Source organism: Oncorhynchus kisutch, linkage group LG28 (genome assembly GCF_002021735.2).
Source record: "Oncorhynchus kisutch isolate 150728-3 linkage group LG28, Okis_V2, whole genome shotgun sequence".
Lineage (NCBI taxonomy): Eukaryota > Metazoa > Chordata > Actinopteri > Salmoniformes > Salmonidae > Oncorhynchus > Oncorhynchus kisutch.
The window spans coordinates 33501817-33526312 of NC_034201.2; the positions used below are offsets into that span (position 1 = coordinate 33501817).

Sequence of the window (24496 nt, forward strand, 5' to 3'; positions counted from 1 at the left end):
ACATTAATCAACATTTCAGTAAAAGTGCCGGTTTTAGCCAACCGGCTAATTTTCAACCGCAGTCCCTGGGCAGGTTATTAAAAACAATTACAATATAGACAATAGCAACAAATCAAATCAAATCAAATCAAATTTATTTATATAGCCCTTCGTACATCAGCTGATATCTCAAAGTGCTGTACAGAAACCCAGCCTAAAACCCCAAACAGCAAGCAATGCAGGTGGAGAAGCAACAAAGAACAAGCAAGACATAGCATACAGACAGAGCAACATAGGACAAGCAAGACGTAGCATACAGACAGAGCAGCATAAAACAAAAAGCAGCAAGACAAAATTCATAAAAGCAACAAAGTGTTTCCACACCTCACAAGCTACAGACAACAGACAACATGGAGTGGCAACACACAGCTAGGGACCATGTTCACAAATCTGATTGACCTTTAGCCATGTCTTCAAGCATTTTGTGAAAGTGTGATATGTGGTGCAGTTGTGTGTGTCTGATGGCAGTGTATTCCAGACATGGGAAGCTCTCACAGAGAATGCAGATTTACTAAAGGTGCTTTTCCTTAGGGGAACTATACAGTCACCTCTCATGGCAGACCTTGTGGATCTGCTGCCATATGTCTGGGTTTTCTGTTTAACAAAAATATTGAGTGGAGGGGGAGCCAGGCCATTGAGGATCTTGAATACAAGACATGCGTCGGTGTATTGCACAAGATTTTCCCAACTCAAGAGCTCATGCTTTCTAAGGATGTGACAATGATGATGGCTATTGGGCTTCCTATCAAGCACTTTGAGAGCCTGTTTGTAGACAGACTGAATAGGTTTTAATGTTGTACAGCAAGCTTGGGCCCAACTAGTCAAGCAGTATGTTAAGTGGGGGAGTATCATAGATTTGAAGTACAGTTTTGCTACCTCTGTAGTCAAACAATTTCGTATAAATCGGAAATTAGCTAGGTTGAATTTGGTTATTTGAATTACCTTTTTCACATGCTTTTTAAAAGAGAGGTTGGAATCAAGTATGATGCCAAGGTACTTAAAATCGGATACCACCTGGAGCTTCTCCCCTGACACATAGACATCTGGCTCAGTAGCATCTGTTGCCCTCTTTGTGAAGAACATGCAAACAGTTTTTTTCACATTGAGATGCAAACATGAGTCACTGAGCCACTTTGTAACCTGGACCATTACAGTAGTGAGTTCTTGTGCAGCTTGTTGTTTGCTCTTTGCATGCACATATATCACTGTATCATCTGCATACATTTGAACTTCAGACCCAGTACAGACAGAAGGCAGATCATTAATGTACAGGCTGAACAGGAGGGGCCCCAGTATTGACCCTTGGGGCACGCCCACATCATAGCTACGAGTGGGCGACAGCTCATTGCTCACTCTGACACACTGAGTTCTGCCTTCAAGGTATGATTTCATCCATCTCAAGGCATCAGGGGAAAAGTTGAACTTGGACAATTTTGTGATGAGAATCTCATGGTTAACAGTATCAAAAGCCTTCCTTAGGTCCAGAAACACAGCCCCAACAGCACCCCCTTTGTCCATCTTGGACTTCACATTTTCCAGAAGAAAGCATATTTAATTCGGTGAAACTTTAAAAAAAATAAACCAACAACGAAACGTGAAAGTAGTGGTGCACATGCACAAACACAAAACAATATCCCACAAACACAGGTGTGATAAATTTGATCCCTAAATATGATCCCCAATCAGAGGCAACGATTACCAGCTGCCTCTAATTGGGAACCATACAAAACACCAACATAGAGATATAGAACTAGAACACTCCCTAGTCACGCTCTGACCTGCTACACCATAGAGAACCAAGGGCTCTCCTTGGTCAGGGCGTGACACCCAATGGGCCTGGTAAACAAAGAGAAGAAAAGGACTTGTTCCTTGTTCAGATAACCTAGTCTTCCCTTTGTCTGCTCAGTCGACTGAAATGCTTGCATTTCTGTTTTTTTTTGTAACAGTTGGGATAGCCATTGAGATGGAAATGAAGTCAGAGGAGTATTGGGACGGATGAGGGTACTAGGGTAGGATTCAGGTCTCATGGTGCCAGTGAAGGTCAGGGCAGGTCAGGTCAGCCCTCATAACAGACATAACACTTGATATAGTAGTAAGTTATGGACTATCCTTATGCCACACACCTAGTGGAGTTTTGGCAGCACTTTTACATGAAGGTGCCCTTACACCACACCTTTGTGACGTTTCTGTTGAAATGGATTTAGCTGAGAACAATAGTAATGCAAAGTTTGATCTTAGGGGATACTTTCACATAAGTAACAAGCATTGTAACAACCAGTGAATGTATACAGTATCCGGTTTACATTTCATATTTATCTCATCTCTTTTTTTTCAGGATGTGAGGATTGGGAGAGCTCTGATCCTGTGGGAGCCAGAGCGTGGCCAGAACCAATACCAGGTGCTGTGCTTCATCTCACGGCTCAATCACCACCAGATCACCCCCACTGAGTCCATGGCCCGCCTCAGACAGGTGAGCTGCTGTAACAAACCACCACCTTCCCTCATAATCTGGGCCATCATTCCCATATAGGGTATAGGAGGTAACAAGGGACAGGTTTTGGATGTGGAGGAATAGTACTAATGGTGTTATTATAAGAGACATTGTGTCACAATAACATGTTATACAGATGTCAGATCTTAACTTGATCCTTCTTTTGTCGCAGACAATTTTCCTGCTGCATCAGGAAATTCGAATGCACCTCGTGAGTCTTTGGGATCAGGGCAAATAATTGTCTCTCTCGATTGCTCAAACGCTAGGCCTAAGTCCTATTACTGCAACATTCAAATGTACAAAAATGTATCTGAAATGCAGCCATACACATCAACAACTGTTGTTTTATATAGCTTAATAACACAAGATCGATATTGGCAACACTAGGCTATGACATGCAAGTGTCCAGTGTATCCTAAGGTAAACATTTTGTTCAATTGTGGTCTAGCGGTTAGGGCCGCTGCCTTCAGAGCACACATATAGGCCTTCCATATCGCTGTTGATTCGATTCTGGCCCACGCCCTTCTGGTACAAATAACTCAATCCCCCCGATTGACTTGATTTAGTTACACATTTCAAATATCTTGATAAGAAATGACCATACTAGACACTTTTGAATAACATACATAGGAAACTAATAAAATAATAACAGTAGGCTACACCAATGTTAGTTTCCATTCATACAAAGTGTCAGGTAATTGCCATAGAGTTGCCTTGTTAAACAATGTTCACATTTTATAGTTAGGCTATGTATAATTTGTCAATATAGTTCTGGTCTTTGGTGTGGATTGAAAGCTTGTATAATGTGTCTTTAATATTTCATTTCGTAAAGCTGTCAAGATGTTTATGCATTTGAGCCTATCCATAGACAATCTCGTTGAGCTCAGATACTTTTCTTTGATGTGTAAATGATCAGACTATTAATTTTACTTCTTGAAAACATTGAAATAAATGCAACTAACTTGTGGAGCTGCAGTGTGCTGCTTAGACAAGCACTGAGAACACTAGGAAGAATACTGATGATGCATAGGCGAGTCGTTTTAGTTATTTTCCTCAAACCATAGCCCTAACCTTAACCAATCGGAATTAACGCCTAAACTTTGAGTTGTTTCGGTTTTAACCTTGTAACCACATGGAATTAGCCGTGTAACCATGTGGAATGAATGTGTTGAAAATAGACATCCATGAGTCAAAGTGCAGTGGGCCGGATTCAAACTCATGACGACTCTGACATATGTGTGGCGGGGTCAGTGGCTGCAAACACTGGACCACATAGGCACTGAGGAAACCAATAATTTATTTTGCCTAGTGCTTGCCTTCAACAAATCATAAAATAATTGATAAAATAAAAAAAATCCAGAATGAAAAATACATATGTAAATGTATAATAATCCAGATAAGAATTAATACAAGACGTGCTATAGCCTTCATAAGGTATAAAGTAGGTACGGTGTGTGTAACAGTATAACTTTAATCCGTCCCCTCGCCCCGACCTGGGCTCGAACCAGGGACGCTCTGCACACATCAACAGTCACCCTCGAAGCATCGTTACCCATCGCTCCACACGTGTGCAGAGCGTCCCTGGTTTGCAGAGCAAGGGGAACCACTACTTCAAGGTCTCAGAGCAAGTGACGTCACCGATTGAAACGCCACTAGCGCGCACCACCGCTAACTAGCTAGCCATTTCACATCGGCTACATGTGCATTGTATACAAACACCGCTTCCAGTTGCCCCTTGGCGCCGAATCTAAATATTTCTTCATATATATTCAAATCCTCCGGGTGCAGGACTAATTTCCTCCTGCAACGAAAGGGGTCAAATAAAGATCCGACATCTGTTGGGCTAGTTTCCCTGACACAGATTAAGCCTCATCCTGGACTTTCAATAAAGTATCTTCGTTGAGCATGTTTCTTCGTCGAGGACTACCAACCCATCATGTAAAAATGTAATTGTAGTAGGCCATTCAAATGTTCCTTACTGCACAATGTTATCTGGATTGTACATTTTTCTTTCTTTCTTTTTTACATTTACCACCAATCTGTTTGAACCCTAACATAAAGGTCGTGGAGCTTACTTCCATTGGTCAATGTATTACACTAGCACTACTAGTCCTTCTTTATAATATGGAGCTGTTCTGTGTTGGGATTCTACAGAGGAACCCCAACTTGGTCCGCAGGGCAGAGGAGAGGTGTGGGGTGGAACACCTCCACATGGACATGGTGGTGAACATGAGTCGTGCAGGGCACCTCAACACACTCATCCACAACGTGTGTAAGGAGGCACACGAGGGGTCTTATACCCAGACAGTCGACACCAAGCATTGGCTGGATAAAGGTAAGTTTGGCTTCCATTCAGATGCTCTATAAGTGTTTGGGTGTTTAAAGAAAGCAACCTCTTCATTATATCTATCATAGCTTTCATTTCCATTGTGTTGCATAAGGTTCCCTAAGCTTTTGAATGTATGTCTGCACAGCCATAGAGTTCATTGCAATACATTTCAACAGACATTCCTTTATGGAAAGTCACAATTTAAAATCTCTCTCTCTCCGGGAATAGAGGCCATTGAATTTGAGCCCCTGCCCCAAACAGCAGATGCCCCTGGTCTGCAGCGATGCCCCTCCACTCTGGATCTGTGACAGCCCTGTGTCTGCAGTTATTGCCTGCGTCTGGAGTGGCTCCCCTGCCTGCTCAAATACTGCCGCAGCCGGTTGGACGTGGCTGGAAGGGCCAACCCCTATAAGTGTTGCATCAGGAGCTACAGCAAGGGCTACCGCTTCGACTACTTCGTCCCCCATAGAAAGCTCTGCCCATGGGACGAGGAGACCTAAAGCAGCTTGTTTGGCTCCTGGTTCTTTCCTAGAAGGCGTTTAGCCTACATTGCATGTCTAGACTGAGCAAGTCAGGGAATTCACGTACAGTTGAAGTTGGAAGTTTACATACACCTTAGCCAAATACATTTCAACTCAGTTTTTCAGAATTCCTAACATTTCATTCTTGTAAAGATTCACAATCTTAGGTCAGTTAGGCTCACCACTTTATTTTAAGAATGTTAAAATACAGAATAATAGTGGAGAGAATGATTTATTTCAGCTTTTATTTCTTTCATCACATTCCAATCAAATCAAATCAAATCAAATTTATTTATATAGCCCTTCGTACATCAGCTGATATCTCAAAGTGCTGTACAGAAACCCAGCCTAAAACCCCAAACAGCAAGCAATGCAGGTGTAGAAGCACCTGGGTCACACGTGTACATACACTCAATTAGTATTTGGTAGCATTGCCTTTAAATGGTTTAACTTGGGTCAAACGTTTCGGGTAGCCTTCCACGAGTTTCCCACAATAAGTTGGGTGAATTTTGACCCATTCCTCCTGACAGAGCTGGTGTAACTGAGTCAGGTTTGTAGGCCTCCATGCTTGCACACGCTTTTTCAGTTCTGGCCACAAATGTTCTATAGGATTGAGGTCAGGGCTTTGTGAAGGCCACTCCAATACCTTGACTTTGTTGTCCTTTCGCCATTTTGCCACAACTTTAGAAGTGTGCTTGGGGTCATTGTCCATTTGGAAGACCCTTTTGCGACCAAGCTTTAACTTCCTGACTGATGTCTTGAGATGTTGCTTCAATATATTAACATAATTGTCCTCCCTCATGATGCCATCTATTTTGTGAAGTGCACCAGTCCCTCCTGTAGCAAAGAACCCCCACAACATGATGCTGCCACCCCTGTGCTTCACGGTTGGGATGGTGTTCCTCGGCTTGCAAGCCTCCCCATTTTTCCTCTAAACATAACGACGGTCATTATGGCCAAACAGTTCAATTTTTTTCTCCATCATACCAGAGGACATTTCTCCAAAACGTACGATCTTTGTCCCCATGTGCAAACCGTAGTCTGGCTTTTTTATGGCGATTTTGGAGCATTGGCTTCTTTCTTGCTGAGCGACCTTTCAGGTTATGTCGATATAGGACTCATTTTCCTGTGGATATACAGTAGATACTTGTACCTGTTTCCTCCAGCATCTTCACAAGGTCCTTTGCTGTTGTTCTGGGATTGATTTGCACTTTTCACACCAAAGTACGTTCATCTGTAGGAGACAGAACACGGTATGATGGCTGCGTGGTCCCATGGTGTTTATACTGGCGTACTATTGTTTGTACAGATGACCGTGGTACCTTCAGGCCTTTGGAAATTGCTTCCAAGGATGAACCAGACTTGTGGAGGTCTACAATTCTTAGGTAATATCTTTTGATTTTCCCATGATGTCAATCAAAGAGGCACTGAGTTTGAAGGTAGGCCTTGAAATACATCCACAGGTACACCTCCAATTGACTCAAATGATGTCCATAAGCTTATCAGAAGTTTCTAAAGCCATGACATAATTTTTGGGAATTTTCCAAGCTGTTTAAAGGCACAGTCAACTTAGTGTATGTAAACCTCTGACCCACTGGAATTGTGATACAGTGAATTCTAAGTGAAATAATCTGTCTGTAAACAATTGTTGGAAAAATGACTTGTGTCATGCACAAAGTAGATGTCCTAAACGACTTGCCAAAACTATAGTTTGTTTACAAGAAATTTGTGGAGTGGTTTAAAAACTAGTTTTAATGACTCCAACCGTAGTGTATGTAAACTTCCAACTTCAACTGTATGTGGCCTTAGAGTGAAGGAACAGACCTGCCTGTTGCCGACATAAGTCTAACTGTGGAGTTAGACATTTTTCATTTACACAATTTCTTGTTGTGGGACAGAGGAGTGTCTCTTGACTTACCTTACCAAAAAATGGTCATGGTTCCTGTCTGTGTAAGTGTGTGTTCCCTCTCTCACGTGAGCATGCTTTCATGCGTGAAGCCAGTGGTTCTGGTCTACTTGTTGTCCTCTCCCCGCTCTCCCCACCCGCCCGACCAGAACATTTTTGCCAGTGAGATGTCTCTCCTCTGGGGCACCCCCCCTGCGGGTCAGGGGCAATAAGTAGAGTAGCCCCACCCGACCCAAAAAAATTAGGGAGTGGGGTGTCTCGTTTTCTCTACTGTCTCTGTTTTGACTTGGTGCCATCTGTTAAAGTGCTGTTCAGTGCCACCTAAGGGTGAGACTGTGAATGGTGGATCTGCTCAGAGAAAACAGACACTCTTTTTATATAACACTTTGTTTTTACTTAACTGATGCAGTTTTAATTTAATTGAGGGATATTCTGTTAAAAAAACTAGGATATTGAAACAATCCAGTATGTAACCAATATCCACACATTCTTACCTTGAGCTATACTCTCTTCGACTGTCCCCATAGCAGAACACTTTTTAGTTCCAGGTAGAACCCTTTTGGGTTGCGTGTAGAACCCTCTGTAGAAAGGGTTCTACATGGAACCCCAAAAGGTTTCTATTTGGAACAGAAAAGGGTTATTCAAAAGGTACTGCTATGGGGACAGCCAAATAACTATTTTAGGTTCTAGATAGCACCTTTTTTTCTGAGTGTAGGGACCAATATTTGTCTGGCTGGGAGGCTTTTGCCATTGCTGTCAAATGCATCAGCATGTAGCCTAATCTCTGCCTTGCAACTTCAAATGCATCAGCATGTAGCCTAATCTCTGCCTTGCAACTTCAAATGCAGAAACTGACTTCAGTTGGGTTTATATTATAGGTATAAGGAGTTCACAGATTAACTGTGAGTACTGTTCTCTCATATTCGTGGTGGTATGAGATATTCATCAGGCAGCTTACATGTGGGAACCTTTCACATCCAGTTATTTTTAAGCCTTTTTTATCCCTCTTTGATCAACAATATTTTCTCAGGTTTACCATCTTGTTGTGATAGACTGAAGAAAGAAACTAGTGGACTGAACTTTCTGTCATCCTTATTGTGTCATCCTTATATGTCCGAAGTGCCAGTGATTAAGCTTGTGCTGGATATTGCTGTTCCACATGTTATTATTACATTATGCTAATTATAGTCCATCTATCTCTCTGAGGGATTAGATTTGACAAACAAAAGTTACCTAATGCATACACACAGTAACAAAACATGAAACTTTATTTTTGAAATATGTAAACCATTGGAATGATGGTAAGTGCCTTAACTTTTCACTGTGCTATTTGATTTTAAAGTAATTCTATGGTTTAAAATGTTTTATGAAAAAAATATATGCAGTTGAAGCTCACAATGTTTTCTACAAGTGTGTCTAACTTTGACAAATTGAAATCCTAAATTGTCTTCATACTAATGCTTCTTCTATTGGGTATCATATTGCAAAGCTCATTAGATTTGTGGGTATATAAACATCATAATGCGCCTAAAACCATGCTTTGGAAAACACTCCCCGTCTTCCACCTTTTCTTCATGGTGAAGATGCTGGTGCTTCCACACATTTGGGGTCACTGAGTTAAATAAGCAATTAAAACCTCCCATCATTCTTAAGGTCATGTATAAAAAGACCATGGCTAGATGAAGAGATCTCAGTGACTTTAAAATAGTAGTCTAATGTGTGTCTCAGCCACCAACACAATTGAACACTTATGGTAGATTCTCGAGCGGTGTCTGAGTCATAGTGTTTTCTACCGCCATCAACAAAACACCAAATTATGGAGTTTGTTTTGGAAGAATGGTGTTGCGTCCCTCCAACAGAGTTCCAGACGCTTATAGAATCTATGGCGCATTGAAGCTGTTCTGGTGGCTCATGGTGGCCCAACATCCTATTGAGACACTTTATGTTGGCTTTTCCTTTATTTTGGCAGTTACCTGTATGATCCATCCATATAATGCACAAACATCCATTGTGGAGTTTGACGGCCCTCTGTTGATGACTGGACTGAAGGTTGCCTGACTAAATACATTTCGGAGCGTTAACAGCTATATAATAGCTTTAGCCTGTAGCTCAGTTAAATATAAACTATGCTGTTAAACTGACTTAAACAAACATTTAATATCTAGCAGTTTGATTAAAAACACAATTTGACCAGATTTGCCTACAACCACATTTCGTGGTCCACATATAGAAGTAATTTTGTGGGGGAAAACAAATTCTGATTGGCTGGGCCTGGCTCCCCAGTGGGTGGGTCAGGCTCCCAAGTGCACTCCCAGGCCCACCCATGGCTGCGCCAGTGGTGTAAAACTACTTAGGTCGTTTTTTTGGGGTACTTTACTTCACTATTATTATATTTGACTACTTTTACCTTTACCTTTACCTTGAAAATATTGTACTTTTTACTCCGTACATTGTCCATGACACCCAAAAGTACTCGTTATATTTTGAATGCTAAGCAGGACATGAAAATTGTAGTTTTTGTAGGCTCGGGCTGGTCACTGGAGCCAGAGCGCGCTGCTTAGACAAGCACTGAGAAAACTAGGAAGAATACTGATGATACATACTGTAGGCAAGTCGTTTTTTATTATTTTCCCCAAACTATAGCCCTAACCTTAACCACTTGTAATGAATGCCTAAACTGTAAACCTTTGAGTTGTTTCTGTTTTAGCCCTGAAACCACATAAAATGAATGCATCAAAAATAGACATCTGTGAGTCAAAGGGCAGTGGGCTGAATTCAAACCCATGCCGACTCTGACCTATGTGTTGCAGGGTCAGTGGCTGTAAAAACTGGACCACATAGGCACTGAGGAAACCAATAATTTATTCTGCCTAGTGCTTGCTTCCAGGACCTCCACATCCAGCTTCATCACGTGCAGGGTCGTCTGCTACCAGCCACCCGGACAGCTAATGAAAAGCACCATTTGACCAGATTTACATTTTGTGGTGCACATATAGAAAAACTCATTTCTTCCCCTCCCCAGTAGGTGGGCCTATGCTCTCCCAGGCCCACCCATGGCAGTGCCCCTTCCCAGTCATGTGAAATCCATAGATTAGGGCCTAATTAATTAATTTAAATTGACTGATTTCCTTATCAACTGTAACTCGTAAAATCGCTGAAATTGTTGCATGTTGCGTACTGTCTACCTGTGCCCTAAAAACGTACTTCCTGTTTCCTAACAATATTGTTGTTTGATCAGTGTCTATGAACTTGATGTGGACAACAATAATATATTAGCCTAAATAATACATTTTGCATCACTTGTCTTTCTATCATAGACTCACGGTTTTACTTTTCAATCGTAATTATTGGGTGTGCCGAAATAGGCTTTTATTTATTTATTTATTTTATTTTGGAATTTACCATATATGGTAAATTCACCTATGGTATGTGCATACGCATGTGTGTGTTTGTCTTTCTGTAGGAACAAAGTGTGAAGGAGCGTATCCAATGGCATGAAAGACAGTTGAAGGTGCTGTTTCAACAAGCCAACCAACGAGAGGAGTAAATCAGCTGTTTACTCAGTCATCTGTGCCATTCTCCCTCTGGACATAAATCTTATCTTTATGTGTCTTAAGTTTGATCAACTTCATTTGCATAAAGGTCTTTGTGTCCCATGCCTTCTTTTCTTTATGCTTAGATGTCATTCAGGCAGACAGACCTATGGTTGTTGCATCATCTTTTCTTTATGTTTTGATGTCATTCAGGCAGACAGACCTGAGGTTGTTGCATCTCAAAACATGCTAGCACAATATTTTGTAGTGAATAGAAACAGATGAGAATACACTTGAACCAAACCTGTCATCATGGTTTATACATTAATAAAATGTTATACATGCTCATGAATTGTAACGCTTGTAAATGCACATGTTTATAAATATTTACAAATAATGAAATATAAATGTATTGATTATTTAATAAAGCTGATTCATGAAAGGTACTATAATGTATTGTCCCCATTTTGGCAGTCTGCCCATTTTGTCTGCCCAATGGTAGATTTCAATCTTGTTCCACAGTAACAAATAACTATGATGTAAAGCTTATTATTCTCTCCACAAATTGTCCTGATTTGATGCTAAGTTATTATCGCAACATGCTGTCCGCTTATTCATCTCTTTATACAAACACATACACTGAAAAGCAACTTTTCTAAGTTCGCAGTCAACCCATTGTTGTTTTATGCAAAAATAAAACGAGACTGGATAGGACACACCGAGAGACTTATGCAAATGACTCTCTATCTGCCTGTGTGGGGTACTGAAAAAGGTGCATTTTCCTCCACTAACCCACTTAGGTAAATGCAGATGACCACTAGTAGATATTATACATTTCCATCCCAATACCAGCATCTTTTTAGAGACAAAAGAGACATATTCACATAGTGCTATCTAAACCAGTGAGTGGAACAATTGTTAAATCCAGGTAAGTAATTCATATATTTTTTTTTAAATAAAACATTTATAAATTACCTGTTCACATTTTAAATTATTATATTCAATGTAATATAAAGTAAAAAATGTCAAGCCATTTCACCATGCTTTGTGAGTGTCTGTTGACTTGATCCATTTGGTTTTGACTGAGTTCAGATAGGGAGGAGAGCTGGAGCAACTGTGCTGAATACTGAATGGGGATACCCTCCAACTTATGAATATTATAACAGCAATCACATGTGGGAGAAAATTTGAAAGTACGCCGCATTAGAATAACCTCAATATCATTTTACTGGTAGAGCTGAGTGCTGCATTGTCCCAGCGAAGTTACAGTCCTTTAGGAAAATCAGCAGTATTTATCATTTACAGATATTAAGATGAGCACAGACGGAGTGGAACACTCAGAGGCTCACCATGAACAAGCAGGTAAGGATGTTTCACCTTTCAATGTCTTCTTTTAATTTCTCAGTTTGTTGTTATCTCTTGTCAGGCATATCAGAAAAAATTATGATGACATATATCTTGGAAAATTATGTTTACTTTTCTCCTCTTTCGCACCGCTAAATGTATTTCTTGGTGATAGTGGTGTTAAAAACAAAATAAACTTACAGAAAGACATTTCTGCTTATTCTTATGTTAATTACCCTACAAACATTTAATTTCAACATTTCTTTATTTGATAGCTTTTAGTAGCACAATATGATTTTGTTATTATTTATTACTTTTTAATGACATATCTCTGAGGAATCATTGTGTGCTTAGTATCCCTGGGTCTGTGGTACATACTTACATACAGATTTGTACTAAAAAATAAGCTAATTTTGCTTTTTTAATTGAAATGATTAACTGAAACAAACACATTTACTGTAACAGAACACTCCCAATAACATTGAATATTATACACAAATTGTTGACAGTAAATGTTTAGTGTGTGTGATTTTCTTACTCAAATGTTGTGATGGATTTTGGATGCAAGAGTATGTGTAGCCTCCAGGCTGAGAATGAAAGTTTTACATTGCTATTGTTGTTTATTATTTCGGAAAACCTTATTTCGGAAGTTATGGTGTGTCTGGACATTTGTTTTGATAGCTATAGGCTGTATTTATCAATAACAGTGTAAATGTGTCTCAACATTTCATGTACAGTCCGTTGCTGATAAGTGGGCCATTGGGGTGTGTTGATTACCACAGTGTGAATAGTGAATGATTATTTCTCTGTATAATCTTTCTGATTGAAAGTACCTTCTCAACAACCACCATCTCCCCCCAACAACAACTGGAATAAGTGTTTCTGAAAGTGTTTCTAAAATTGGATGTGTTGATTCTGTTGGTTGGCGGCTCTACCAGGATGTAATGTGTGTCCCTCAAGCTGTTTGCAGAGAAGTTGCCACAGCCCCAGGCGACATGGACGAGGTGGTAAAATACAGAACAAACTAAATGAAAATGTGGAACTTGGATTCAGATAGACCAGCATAGTGTATGGAAGTTTTTTTTAAACAAAATCTGACAATATAGGCTTTTAAAGTTCCATCATGCATTTGCCTCAGCTATCATTCAAGCAAATCACTGTAAAACATACAACTTGGAAAAAGTCCAAATACGTTACATGTCCAAGTTGGCTGGACTTAAAATTGGGAGAATTTGAAAACATTCTGAATAAAACCTTTGGCAAATGTAGGAATTAATGTTAGTAGAACTTTCCTGCCCCAGAGTTGAGTAAACTTGAAGTCAGTCTAGCAGCAGCTGGGTGCCTTAACCTTTTATGTTGAATCAACTTCACCTCAAAGGATCCTACTAACGATCACACCAGATATGATTTCATATAATCTAACACTAATGGCCACAACACTATACAAGACCCTCAGGTCAGAGAGGAAATTATCACAATAATTTTACCCTGATAGCAATGATATCATGCATCTTTTCACACAGCTTGCGGTTCATTGTTTTATTGTGTTATTTTTCAACACCATTTAACCAAAATTAAACTAACAACTTGACTCCCTAATTGAAAAGTAAATGAAAGGTCTGCATGAAATATAGGTCAGAAAGAGAGTTCTGTATATGTTCCCAAGTGGCACAGCGGTCTAAGGCACTGCATCTCAGTGCTAGGTCACAACTGACCGTGATTGGGAGTCCCATTGGGCTGTACCCAATTGGCCCAGTGTCGTCCGGGTTTAGCTGTGGTAGGCTGTCAATGGGGGGGGGGGGACGACGACGGATCCCTCCTGAACTATTCCCAGTGATTAATAATTGTACAAGTGTGTCCTGTCGATTATTGTTACAATGTCTGTTGGTTATTTATTTGAGGTACTCCTTGCTCTTTTGTTTGGGTTTCAACCCTGTGTTTTGTATAGTGTTTGTTTGGTCTTCGTCCCCGTGCCTTTACGTGACACGCAGTAATTTGGGTAAATAAAAAACCCTATTACGCATTCCTGCGTCTGTCTCCCGATCCTTCATACCGATGTCACACTTGGCCTAATTTGTTTAGAAGTTAACCATTATCAACCATGGTACTGTATATTACGGGAAACAAAATCAGAAGACACGTTTTATCAAAGCTTTTAGAATTACAAGGGAATTAATTGTTGCGAAGTTGCGAAGGGACCGAATGCAGAACGTGATCAACTCCAGCCTTCCGATGTTAAAATGAGATTGAACTGACATGAGGGGACTTGGATGCTGCCAGACAATTCTGTATAATACGATAGTACAATAATAATAATACAGTATACATAGTGTTCAAAGTTTTGTTCTATCCTGTGTTGCCAATGCTATCCCAGTTCCATTATAGTTCTGGGTTTAGAGTTAGTCAATGTGTGTAGGTCACCTGGGGGTCTGTAAACATTACAATGGAAAGGCCTGAAAAGGTTGTCAAGGCTACGCAGCTGATTTGCATGGCACCATCATTTCCATACTGGAAGTTTGGCCTGGGGGTGGGGGGGGGGGGGAGATTTCCATACTGTGGGTCGAGCAGGCACATCACTCGCCGCAAACTCCCAGAGGTCCTATTTGAAATTCAAATGAGGGAAGATTACCTGACACAGCAGACCTTTGAACTCTCTGTCTCGTATGGCATCGTTGTGTTGTAGGGAGGGTGCCAGTATCTTAATAGGGTTAATGTGATCATAACCTTTGTAATCATTCACTCCATATGGTGGTGAATCATCCATATGGCTGTGTTGGATTTTTTTTACACTATAGCCCTGATGAGGATATATATGGTCAGTGCCAAGAAACTGTCGAAATAAACTACATCTTGTGTATTTTTATCCTACAAATTGAGGACACACTTGTGAGGCACAAGGGCTTCTCAGTTTCAGTGGGCATGGCGTCTCGATATGTGGTTTTCCTGTAACACTTTATAACACTTTTGTGAAATAAAATGCATAAACTATTTATAAACTATTACATCATTTGTAAACATGTATTAACAATTAAAAGTATTATGAGCATTACAATTTATAATAATTTATCAAATGTATGGTAATTTAGCAACTATTTATATATATTTACAAGCATTTATACCTTATTCATGAAAGTTATTATAAAGTGTTAGCAATTTGCCTATTATTGAATTTATCTTAATTATCAAAAATCATCCATAATGTTATCCAGAGCGCTACTTCAGGTGTAGGCCTATTCTAATAAACAGAAAACCGCAATGTGGCCATAATATTCTTGGGGATAGGTATGACATTGTAATTTATGACTGTTTAATAATTTATATTTACTTTCTCCTGCAGACAATGAACAAAATGGAATTGACTTCACCAGACAAGTGAGTATAGAAAACACATGTAATTTTAACTTCAGATGATCCAGAAATGGGAATGAATTGAACTGTGAGCAACTTTTTTTATTTTTTTAAATTTTATCTTTATTTAATTAGGCAAGTCAGTTAAGAACAAATTCTTAGAGAGTACATAGTAGGACATTACAGGAAAACTATGTTTATCATTTATTTTATATTAAAAATATATATATTTTTACTTCATACCACATGGGCTCCCTTGTGGCACAGCGGTCTAACGTGCTGCATTGCAGTGCTAGAGGCGTCCCTACAGACCCTGGTTCGATTGCAGGATGTGTCACAACCGGCCGTGATTGGGAGTCCCATAGGGCGGCACACAATTGGCCCGGTGACGTCCGGTTTAGGGTATGACCGGGGGTAGGCCGTCATTGTAAATAAGATTGGTCTTGTACATGTAACAGAAATATTGATTGTGATTGTCAATACTGAAGGTAATGTACTCTAGTCTGTGGAAATCATGTAATCTAGTGTCATATTACATGAACTCAATACCACTTATTGTAAGTGTGCTGGACAGTTCCACTAAGATCATGACATTTTTTCACACCACTCTTTATATACCTCAAAATGTCCACCTCTTATTAAAACCTATTATCTTAGTTTAGTTATTCCTAAACTATGTCTATCCATTTGGCAATGGGAGATTGTTAAAGGGAGGTTTATTGTTTTAGTCCTGGGGGTTATTTGCATACTATACTGCCTGAGGGGAGGGTGTTTATCAGAGTTTGTATCTTGTTTAACAAGTCCTGCAGCCTAACCCAACCGGTCAAGGAGCACACATATGCACACACACACACGCACACACACAGTTTCCCAACTTCAGTCCTCAAGTACCCCTAACAGTATGCATTTTTATTGTAGCTCCTGATTAAACGTGTCAACTAATCATCAAACCCTCAATTAATTAAATCTGGTGTGTTTGTCCGGGGCTACAACAAAAATGTTTGCTGTTGGAGGGACTGGAGGACTGGAGTTGGGCTGTTGAAGGGACTGGAGGACTGGAGTTGGGCTGTTGAAAGGACTGGAGGACTGGAGTTGGGATGTTGACGGGACTGGAGGACTGGAGTTGGGCTGTTGAAGGGACTGCAGGACTGGAGTTGGGCTGTTGGAGGGACTGGAGGACTGGAGTTGGGCTGTTGATGGGACTGGAGGACTGGAGTTGGGCTGTTGGGGGTACTGGAGGACTGGAGTTGGGCTGTTGGGGGTACTGGAGGACTGGAGTTGGGCTGTTGGGGGTACTGGAGGACTGGAGTTGAGCTGTTGGGGGTACTGGAGGACTGGAGTTGGGCTGTTGGGGGTACTGGAGGACTGGAGTTGGGCTGTTGGGGGTACTGGAGGACTGGAGTTGGGCTGTTGGGGGTACTGGAGGACTGGAGATGGGCTGTTGGGGGTCTGGAGGACTGGAGTTGGGCTGTTGGGGGTACTGGAGGACTGGAGTTGGGCTGTTGGGGGTACTGGAGGACTGGAGATGGACTGTTGGGGGTCTGGAGGACTGGAGTTGGGCTGTTGGGGGTACTGGAGGACTGGAGTTGGGCTGTTGGGGGTACTGGAGGATTGGAGTTGGGCTGTTGGGGGTACTGGAGGATCGGAGTTGGAATAACATTGATACTGTTGATGACAAGATAGAACAACCAGGCTGACATTTGTTCTACGTCAATTGGTCACACAATTGATATCCACATTTCCAGTGAAAACGACAAGACAGTGTTTATGTACTGTTATTCTTCTAAAGACAATTGCAACATCAACAAGTAGGAATAGAAAAGTGAGAAATATTGTGATGTGATTGGTTTCCAGATCAAGACAGAGGTCCTCAATGACTCTCCCCATTCTGTCTTATCACACAAGACATGTCACCTGACACAAGGAGCCCCAATATCTGGTGGCCAGCTATCAGGGGTAGGTTACTCATCTTCTGTCTCAATATATCAGAGGCTTTTAAGTTCATAATTAATATGATTCTATGAATGGGGGTGACCTGATCCTAGATCAGCACTCCTACCCTAATATTTTTGATATGTACAGCCCTTGGCCCCATGTTTAATGTCATGTCAAGCTATAATTATTTATCATTTAATGGGAGAAAATTGTCATTCTGTAATGAGGGCATTTGGATTGTTTTTATTTTTATTTAGATCCAGGTCTCTCCTGCAAAAGAGATTGTATCTCAACAATTCACCTCGATAAATAAAGTTTAAATAAATGAAAAATCTAAGATTGTGTTTCTGTTGTTTCAACAGGAAGTCTCCTCCTCACACACCATGCAGCAGTTGGTGCTTATGCCCGGCTCTCACCACCTCTCACCCCCCTCCTCCTTCCTCCTCTCACAGACACAACACACGGGGCACCAAGGTACACATGGACAATCAAATGAAAGGGTTGCAATATTCTGGAAACTTTCCCAAAAGTCACAGGATTTTTAGTTACACCAGTTTGAGGACTCACAAAATCAGTAGAGAATAAGCAGGGAGAGAATCCTCCAACTGGGAATCGTTCAAACAGGATTTCTGAAAAATGTGGGAAGTGTGAAAGTTAAAATATCTATTATACTTCTCTAAACAAATTGTGTTAATTAGTCTTTTTTTCCCCCGTGTAGCACTTCTGCAGCAGAACCTCCTCAGCTTTCCCACCCAGAGCCAGTCAGGCCTCCTCCAGCACCAGCCTGGGTTAGCATTGACACCTCAGGTAAAAATCCCACTTCTTACACCAGTTGACATGATTAGCTATATGGATGAGGCATAGAAATGTAGGTAAAGTTATCATGTTTACTGAGAAGACAATAGGGCAACACTTCAGGTCATGCATCCAGGTCCTTGAACTTGATAACAGAATTAACTCTTTACAGGACAGACCACAAGAGGGATAAGGATTTATCATAGAACTATCAATGACATCAGTCAAATATATTAATATGAGGAATTATGAAGAGAGATATTTGCATAAGACACAAACATTTTCCATTTTTGCACGAAAAAGGTTTCTAACACTGCTATAATTTTCACATGGCTAAACATATCCACAATTACTTTCGTCACCCATTTAACAGTATTCCTCCTCACCACTGTGTTCCCTAAAGGCCATGAGTCGGTCGGGCCTGACGTCGTCGTCCATGGAAGGTCACCTGGACATGTCCCACCTGCAGGTCCCCAAACACATGGGGCCCCCCCAGCAGGATGAGGCCAGTGACCTGGAGGAGTTGGAACAGTTTGCCAAGGCCTTCAAACAGAGACGCATCAAACTGGGCTTCACCCAGGTACAGAGGGCCACTGGCTCAAAATACAATACAACTTTATCTTTTTGCCGTTTTATGTTTTTTCCCAACCCCCCAGACACCACAAATACTGATACACTAACAAAAGTGTCTAGATGCCACAGAACAGCGCCCCTTGAACGGGTTAGGGGTTAAATGTCTTGCACAAGGGCACAATGGCAATATGTGGCACCTAATATAGTGATTCTCAATCCCACCAGATATTTTCCTGTCAGTCCTGGGATTTGAAATGGCAACCCTTCAGTTACTGGCACGCCTCTCTAACCTTGAAGCTACCGCCACTGGCTCTGATTACTGATATGCCACCTAACTTCTGTACTTGGTGTATTTGCTCATTCTGATATCGTTTAACTGTTGAAACACACATAGCGCAAAGGCAGGAGTGAAGTGACTTAACATTTTTGTAGTCAACACACTTGAAGGAGATTAATAATGTAATACAGGTATTGAATTCATGACGTAGATTGAAACAAGATTATAATTTGAAGGTTTGCCATAATCAGATTCAAATATATTCACTGTGTGTGTATCAGGGTGATGTAGGCCTGGCTATGGGGAAGCTGTATGGGAATGACTTCAGCCAGACCACCATCTCCCGCTTCGAGGCCCTCAACCTAAGCTTCAAGAACATGTGCAAGCTGAAGCCTCTACTTGAGAAATGGCTGAGTGACGCAGGTACTATACAATATAAAAATACACTGAGTGTACCAAACATTAGGAACACCTTCCTAATATTGAGTTGCACCCCCGCTTTTGCCCTCAGAACAGCCTCAATTCATCGGGGTATGGACTGTACAAGGTGTCGAAAGCATTTCACAGGGATGCTGGCCCATGTTGACTCCAATGCTTCCCACAGTTGTGTCAGTTGGCTGGATGTCCTTTGGGTGGTGGACCATTCTTGATACGCATGGGAAACTGTTGAGCATGAAAAACCCAGCAGCGATGGAGTTCTTGACACACTCAAACCTGTGTGCCTGACACCTACCACCATACCCCATTCAAAGGCACTTTAATCTTTTGTCTTACCCATTCACCCTCTGAAAGGCATGCATACATAATCCATGTCTCAAAGCTTAAAAAACATTATTTAACCTCTCTCATCTCATTCATCTGCACTGATTGAAGTGGATTTAACCGTAACGCTCATTGTCGTAAGGAAGAGTGGACCAAAGCGCAACGTGGAAAGTGTCCATGATCTTTATTGTCAAGAATCACTCAAACAAATATAACGAATACGAACGCGACCAGTTCCGTCAGGCACAGATACTAAATGGAAAACAACACCCCACAAAACCCAAACGGAAAATGACAACTTATATATGATCCCCAATCACAGACAACGATAGACAGCTGCCTCTGATTGGGAACCACACTAGGCAAAAACAACAAAGAAATAGACAACATAGAATGCCCACCCCAAACCACACCCTGACCTAACCAAATAGAGAAATAAAACAGCTCTCTAAGGTCAGGGAGTGATATTAACAGGTGAAATCAATAAGGGATCATAGCTTTCACCTGGATTAACTTGGTCGGTCAGTCGATGTCATGGAAAGAGCAGTTCCTAATGTTTTATAAACTCAGTGTATATTTTGTAGATGGTTTGGTATTTCTCAGTCATTTACATCATGTGCCATTGCATGTCTTTACACACTATTTCTATGTCAAGAGGATATTTATTTTGCTATATTGGCTGGAAATGTATTTTAGAGGAAATGTACGTTGGTAAATCATGTTCATGCTCTTTCCAAATCAGAGAATTGCCCCTCTGACTCTATGAGCAATGCTGTTTCTCTACCCCCCCTGATGGAAGGCTATGGAAGGAAAAGAAAAAAGAGGACAAGCATCGAAACCAACATAAAGCTCACCCTGGAGAAACGCTTCCTTGACGTGAGTTAACTCTGTCTGTCCTCTAATATTGTCCCCTGCATTTCCAATCATAAATGCTAACAATAATTTAGGAACTGTTGATATAAGTCGTATTTAAATGCACTCTTCCATGCTCTCCAGGGAGCAAAGCAATCCACCATAATGCACATGGTTGTGACACTTGAGTGACTACATACAGTAGCAGCCATTTGAGTTAGTTGCAATGCTGACACATATGATATGGCTTATTTTAAAGACATTATAAAGGCTCATTCATGCTTATAACAAGTAATACGCATTATGTCTGCAGGCTTCACAGTGTTAGCTACCAACGTTTCTTTTTAGAACCCCAAGCCCAACTCGGAAGAGATCACACTGATTTCAGAGCAGCTTCATATCATATGCCTTATTACAAGACATTATAAAGCCTCATGCATGCTTATAGCACCTAATACCAATATTTCTATTCAGAACCCCAAGCCTAACTCGGAGGAGATCATGCTGATCTCAGAGCAGCTGTCTATGGAGAAGGAGGTGGTGCGGGTGTGGTTCTGTAACCGCAGACAGAAGCAGAAGAGGATCTACTGCCCCGTGTCCACCTCACCAATGAAATCACACAACTTCAACTCCAGAATGGTTCGCCTTAAATCTCTCAGTTATAACGTTTTGGATTAAATTATGCATGTTTCTTCCTGATGGTGAAATGGCCAGCTCTGAATACATACAGTAGCTCTCTATTTTCAAGTCAGTTTGAAAGTATATTTTCAAATAATGTTCATTGTTATGATAAGAGTTGTATAATGAAAGAGTAGTGTGATAGGAATGTATAGTTATGCTACAACACATTTTTAGTACATTGTCTTGTGTTTTGTCTCACCAGCCATCATGTAACTGTTGTTTCAGGCATCCACGTCCAGATCATACAGCCCTCCTGCTTCCGGAGGCAAGTGTAACCATATGTACTTGATATAATCTGTATTTAAGACTACTCTACATAGTCTGTAGTACTTAAAACCTGTATTTAAGACTACTCCACATACAGTGGGGCAAAAAAGTATTTAGCCAGCCACCAATTGTGCAAGTTCTCCCACTTAAAAAGATGCGAGAGGCCTGTAATTTTCATCATAGGTACACTTCAACTATGACAGAAATAATGAGAAGAAGAAATCCAGAAAATCACATTGTAGGATTTTTAATGAATTTATTTGCAAATTATGGTGAAAAATAAGTATTTGGTCACCTAAAAACAAACAAACAAGATTTCTGGCTCTCACAGACCTGTAACTTCTTCTTTAAGAGGCGCATCTGTCCTCCACTCGTTACCTGTATCAATTGGTGGCTGACTAAATACTTTTTTGCCCCACTGTAGTCTGTAGTACTTAAAACCTGTATTTAAGACTACTTCATATAGTCTGTAGTACTTAAGACCTGTATTTGAGAAAAAGTAAATGGGATAGACATTTTCTGTGAAATCGACACAGTGTGAGAAATAACCTATAAAACCTTCCTCCATATGAAACTCACTGTATGAAGTTTCAAGCTTTCTTCAGTGTGCATGTTAAATTGAGTGTATTCCTCTGTGCTCTAGTGTCATCGAGTTCCTCTCCCAATAGTCCTAGTCGTGGGCCTTCGCCCGGAACACTCCGGTCTGGCTCCGCTGCTCTGACCTCTCAGGTCAACCAGTCCTTCAGCTCACCAGGGTAGGGGACACTTGCTCACCACAGCCAAGGACATGTGAACAGTGTCTATATCCCAAATGGCACCCCATTACCTATATAGTGCACTACTTTTCACACGAGCCCTATGGGTCCTGGACAAAAGTAGTGCACTACATGGGGAATAGGGTGCCATTTGGGAGATACACCGAATTAGTCTAACACTGTATTTGGCAACATGGTATTGTACAGATGAGAGATGAACCTGTTATCTTTGCGTTACAGGTCGTGGTATCGCACATGGAACCCTACATCCTATCACCACTGAGAAAGCCTGCCTGTTGTGGAAGAGAACTAAAACTATTAATGTCAATGAATGGAAACAGAAATAGATACAAACCAGCAGACACACGTGAAGACCTTTTAAAATTCTATTGAGAAACTCTATGCATTTGGAATTAAATGTGAAATGTCATAATCAATATTTCTAGCATCAGTTTATGGCACCTCTGAGGTCATATGAGGCACAAACTGAATTTGAGCCTACATTATCTATAAGAGTAAAACTATTGGAAGCAACAAAAAAAGAATAGGAACATCAGAGTCAGGGACGGATTCTGTTAAACCTGCCGTTAGAATATGTTGATGCAGCAACTGTTAAACTACTGCCCACACACAAGTGGCTTATTCAGACAACTGGATCAATATGACCTAAACAGGGTCTACCTGGCATTTTACAGTACTGTACTCTAAAGTTTTAACTTTACAGTCCAAATCACTGCAATTCAATTTGACCACCGGAAAATAAGATACAGTATGTCTGTATGCCACTATGTAGCCTATGCAGCTGTATGAGTTGGATTGAATTGAACTGCCCATGAATGTTTACAGTGCGGTTAATTTGCCCATTTCCTTGGATATTCATCAGGAGTTCAGGTGTGAGAATAAATGTGCGAAGGTGTATATATTAAAATGCCAGACAGCAATCTAAATAATGATGTTGCCTACTGTTTGTATTTTTATACAGTTGAAGTTGGAAGTTTACATACACCTTAGCCAAATTCATTTCAACTCAGATTTTCACAATTCCTGTCATTTAATCCTAGTAAAAATTCCCTGTTTTAGGTCAGTTAGGATCACCACTTTATTTAAGAATGTGAAATGTCAGAATAATATTGGAGAGATGATTTATTTAAGCTTTTATTTCTTTCATCACATTCCCAGTGGGTCAAAAGTTTACATACACTCAGTTAGTGTTTGGAAGCATTGCCTTTAATAAATTGTTTAACTTGGGTCAAACATTTTGGGGAGCCTTCCACAAGCTTCCCACAATAAGATGGGTGAATTTAGGCCCATTCCTCCTGACAGAGCTGGTGTAACTGAGTCAGGTTTGTAGGCCTCCTTGCTCGCACACCGTTTTTCAGTTCTGCCCACACATTTTCTATAGGATTGAGGTCAGGGCTTGGTGATGGCCACTCCAATATCTTGACTTTGTTGTCCTTAAGCCATTTTGACACAGCTTTGGAAGTATGCTTGGGGTCATTGTTCATTTGGAAGACCCATTTGCGACCAAGCTTTAACTTCCTGACTGCTGTCTTGAGATGTTGCTTCAATATATCCACATAATTGTCCTGCCTCATGATGCCATCTATTTTGTGAAGTGCACCAGTCCCTCCTACAGCAAATCACCCTTACAACATGATGCTGCCACCCTAGTGCTTCACGGTTGGGATGGTGTTCTTCAGCTTGCAAGCCTCCCCTTTTTTCCTCCAAACATAACGATGGTCATTATGGCCAAACTGTTCTATTTTTGTTTCATCAGACCAGAGGACATTCCTCCAAAAAGTACGATATTTGTCCCCATGTGCAGTTGCAAACCGTAGTCTGGCTTTTTTTATGGCGGTTTTGGAGCAGTAGCTTCTTCCTTGCTGAGCGGCCTTTCAGGTTATGTCGATATAGGACTCGTTTTACTGTGGATATGGATACTTTGTACCTGTTTCCTCCAGCATCTTCACAAGGTCCTTTGCTGTTGTTCTGGGATTGATTTGCACTTTTCGCACCAAAGTACATTCATCTCTAGGAGACAGAACACGGTATGACAGCTGTGTGCTCTCATGGTGTTTATAGATGACC

The 24496-nt window shown here is 40.8% G+C and overlaps 2 protein-coding genes across 3 annotated transcripts; both read left to right on the forward strand.

The window, feature by feature from the left end:
* The first annotated feature begins 2064 nt into the window (after positions 1-2064).
* On the forward strand, positions 2065-5611 carry LOC109872481 (out at first protein homolog). The gene is made up of 4 exons (XM_031807680.1): positions 2065-2094; positions 2375-2509; positions 4685-4865; positions 5088-5611. The coding sequence occupies exons 1-4, from the start codon at positions 2065-2067 to the stop codon at positions 5165-5167; spliced, it is 426 nt and encodes a 141-aa protein (XP_031663540.1). The 3' UTR covers positions 5168-5611.
* Positions 5612-11598: 5987 nt separating this feature from the next.
* Positions 11599-23656, forward strand: pou2f3 (POU class 2 homeobox 3). 2 transcript variants are annotated; one of them, XM_020463792.2, is made up of 13 exons: positions 11599-11747; positions 12125-12181; positions 15501-15535; positions 17366-17467; positions 17809-17920; positions 18165-18253; positions 18645-18821; positions 19373-19514; positions 20596-20729; positions 21180-21344; positions 21612-21651; positions 22297-22408; positions 22649-23477. In XM_020463792.2, exons 2-13 carry the CDS (start codon positions 12133-12135, stop codon positions 22689-22691), a joined length of 1200 nt encoding a protein of 399 aa, XP_020319381.1. In that variant the 5' UTR covers positions 11599-11747; positions 12125-12132; the 3' UTR covers positions 22692-23477. The 2 variants fall into 2 exon arrangements, with proteins under 2 accessions (XP_020319381.1, XP_031664486.1); XM_031808626.1 differs by lacking the exon at positions 11599-11747 and having other exon boundaries at positions 12041-12181; positions 22649-23656.
* The last annotated feature ends 840 nt before the right edge of the window (positions 23657-24496 follow it).

Excerpts from the sequence above, each read along its gene's own strand:
- LOC109872481 (XM_031807680.1), top strand. The coding sequence starts at position 2,065 with ATGGTGCCAGTGAAGGTCAGGGCAGGTCAG. Across the intron at positions 2,095-2,374 it reads TGAAGGTCAGGGCAGGTCAG|GATGTGAGGATTGGGAGAGC; the intron begins GTCAGCCCTCAT and ends CTTTTTTTTCAG. Across the intron at positions 2,510-4,684 it reads CCATGGCCCGCCTCAGACAG|AGGAACCCCAACTTGGTCCG; the intron begins GTGAGCTGCTGT and ends GGGATTCTACAG.
- pou2f3 (XM_020463792.2), top strand. The coding sequence starts at position 12,133 with ATGAGCACAGACGGAGTGGAACACTCAGAGGCTCACCATGAACAAGCA. Across the intron at positions 18,822-19,372 it reads TCAAACTGGGCTTCACCCAG|GGTGATGTAGGCCTGGCTAT; the intron begins GTACAGAGGGCC and ends TGTGTGTATCAG. Across the intron at positions 22,409-22,648 it reads CAGTCCTTCAGCTCACCAGG|GTCGTGGTATCGCACATGGA; the intron begins GTAGGGGACACT and ends TTTGCGTTACAG.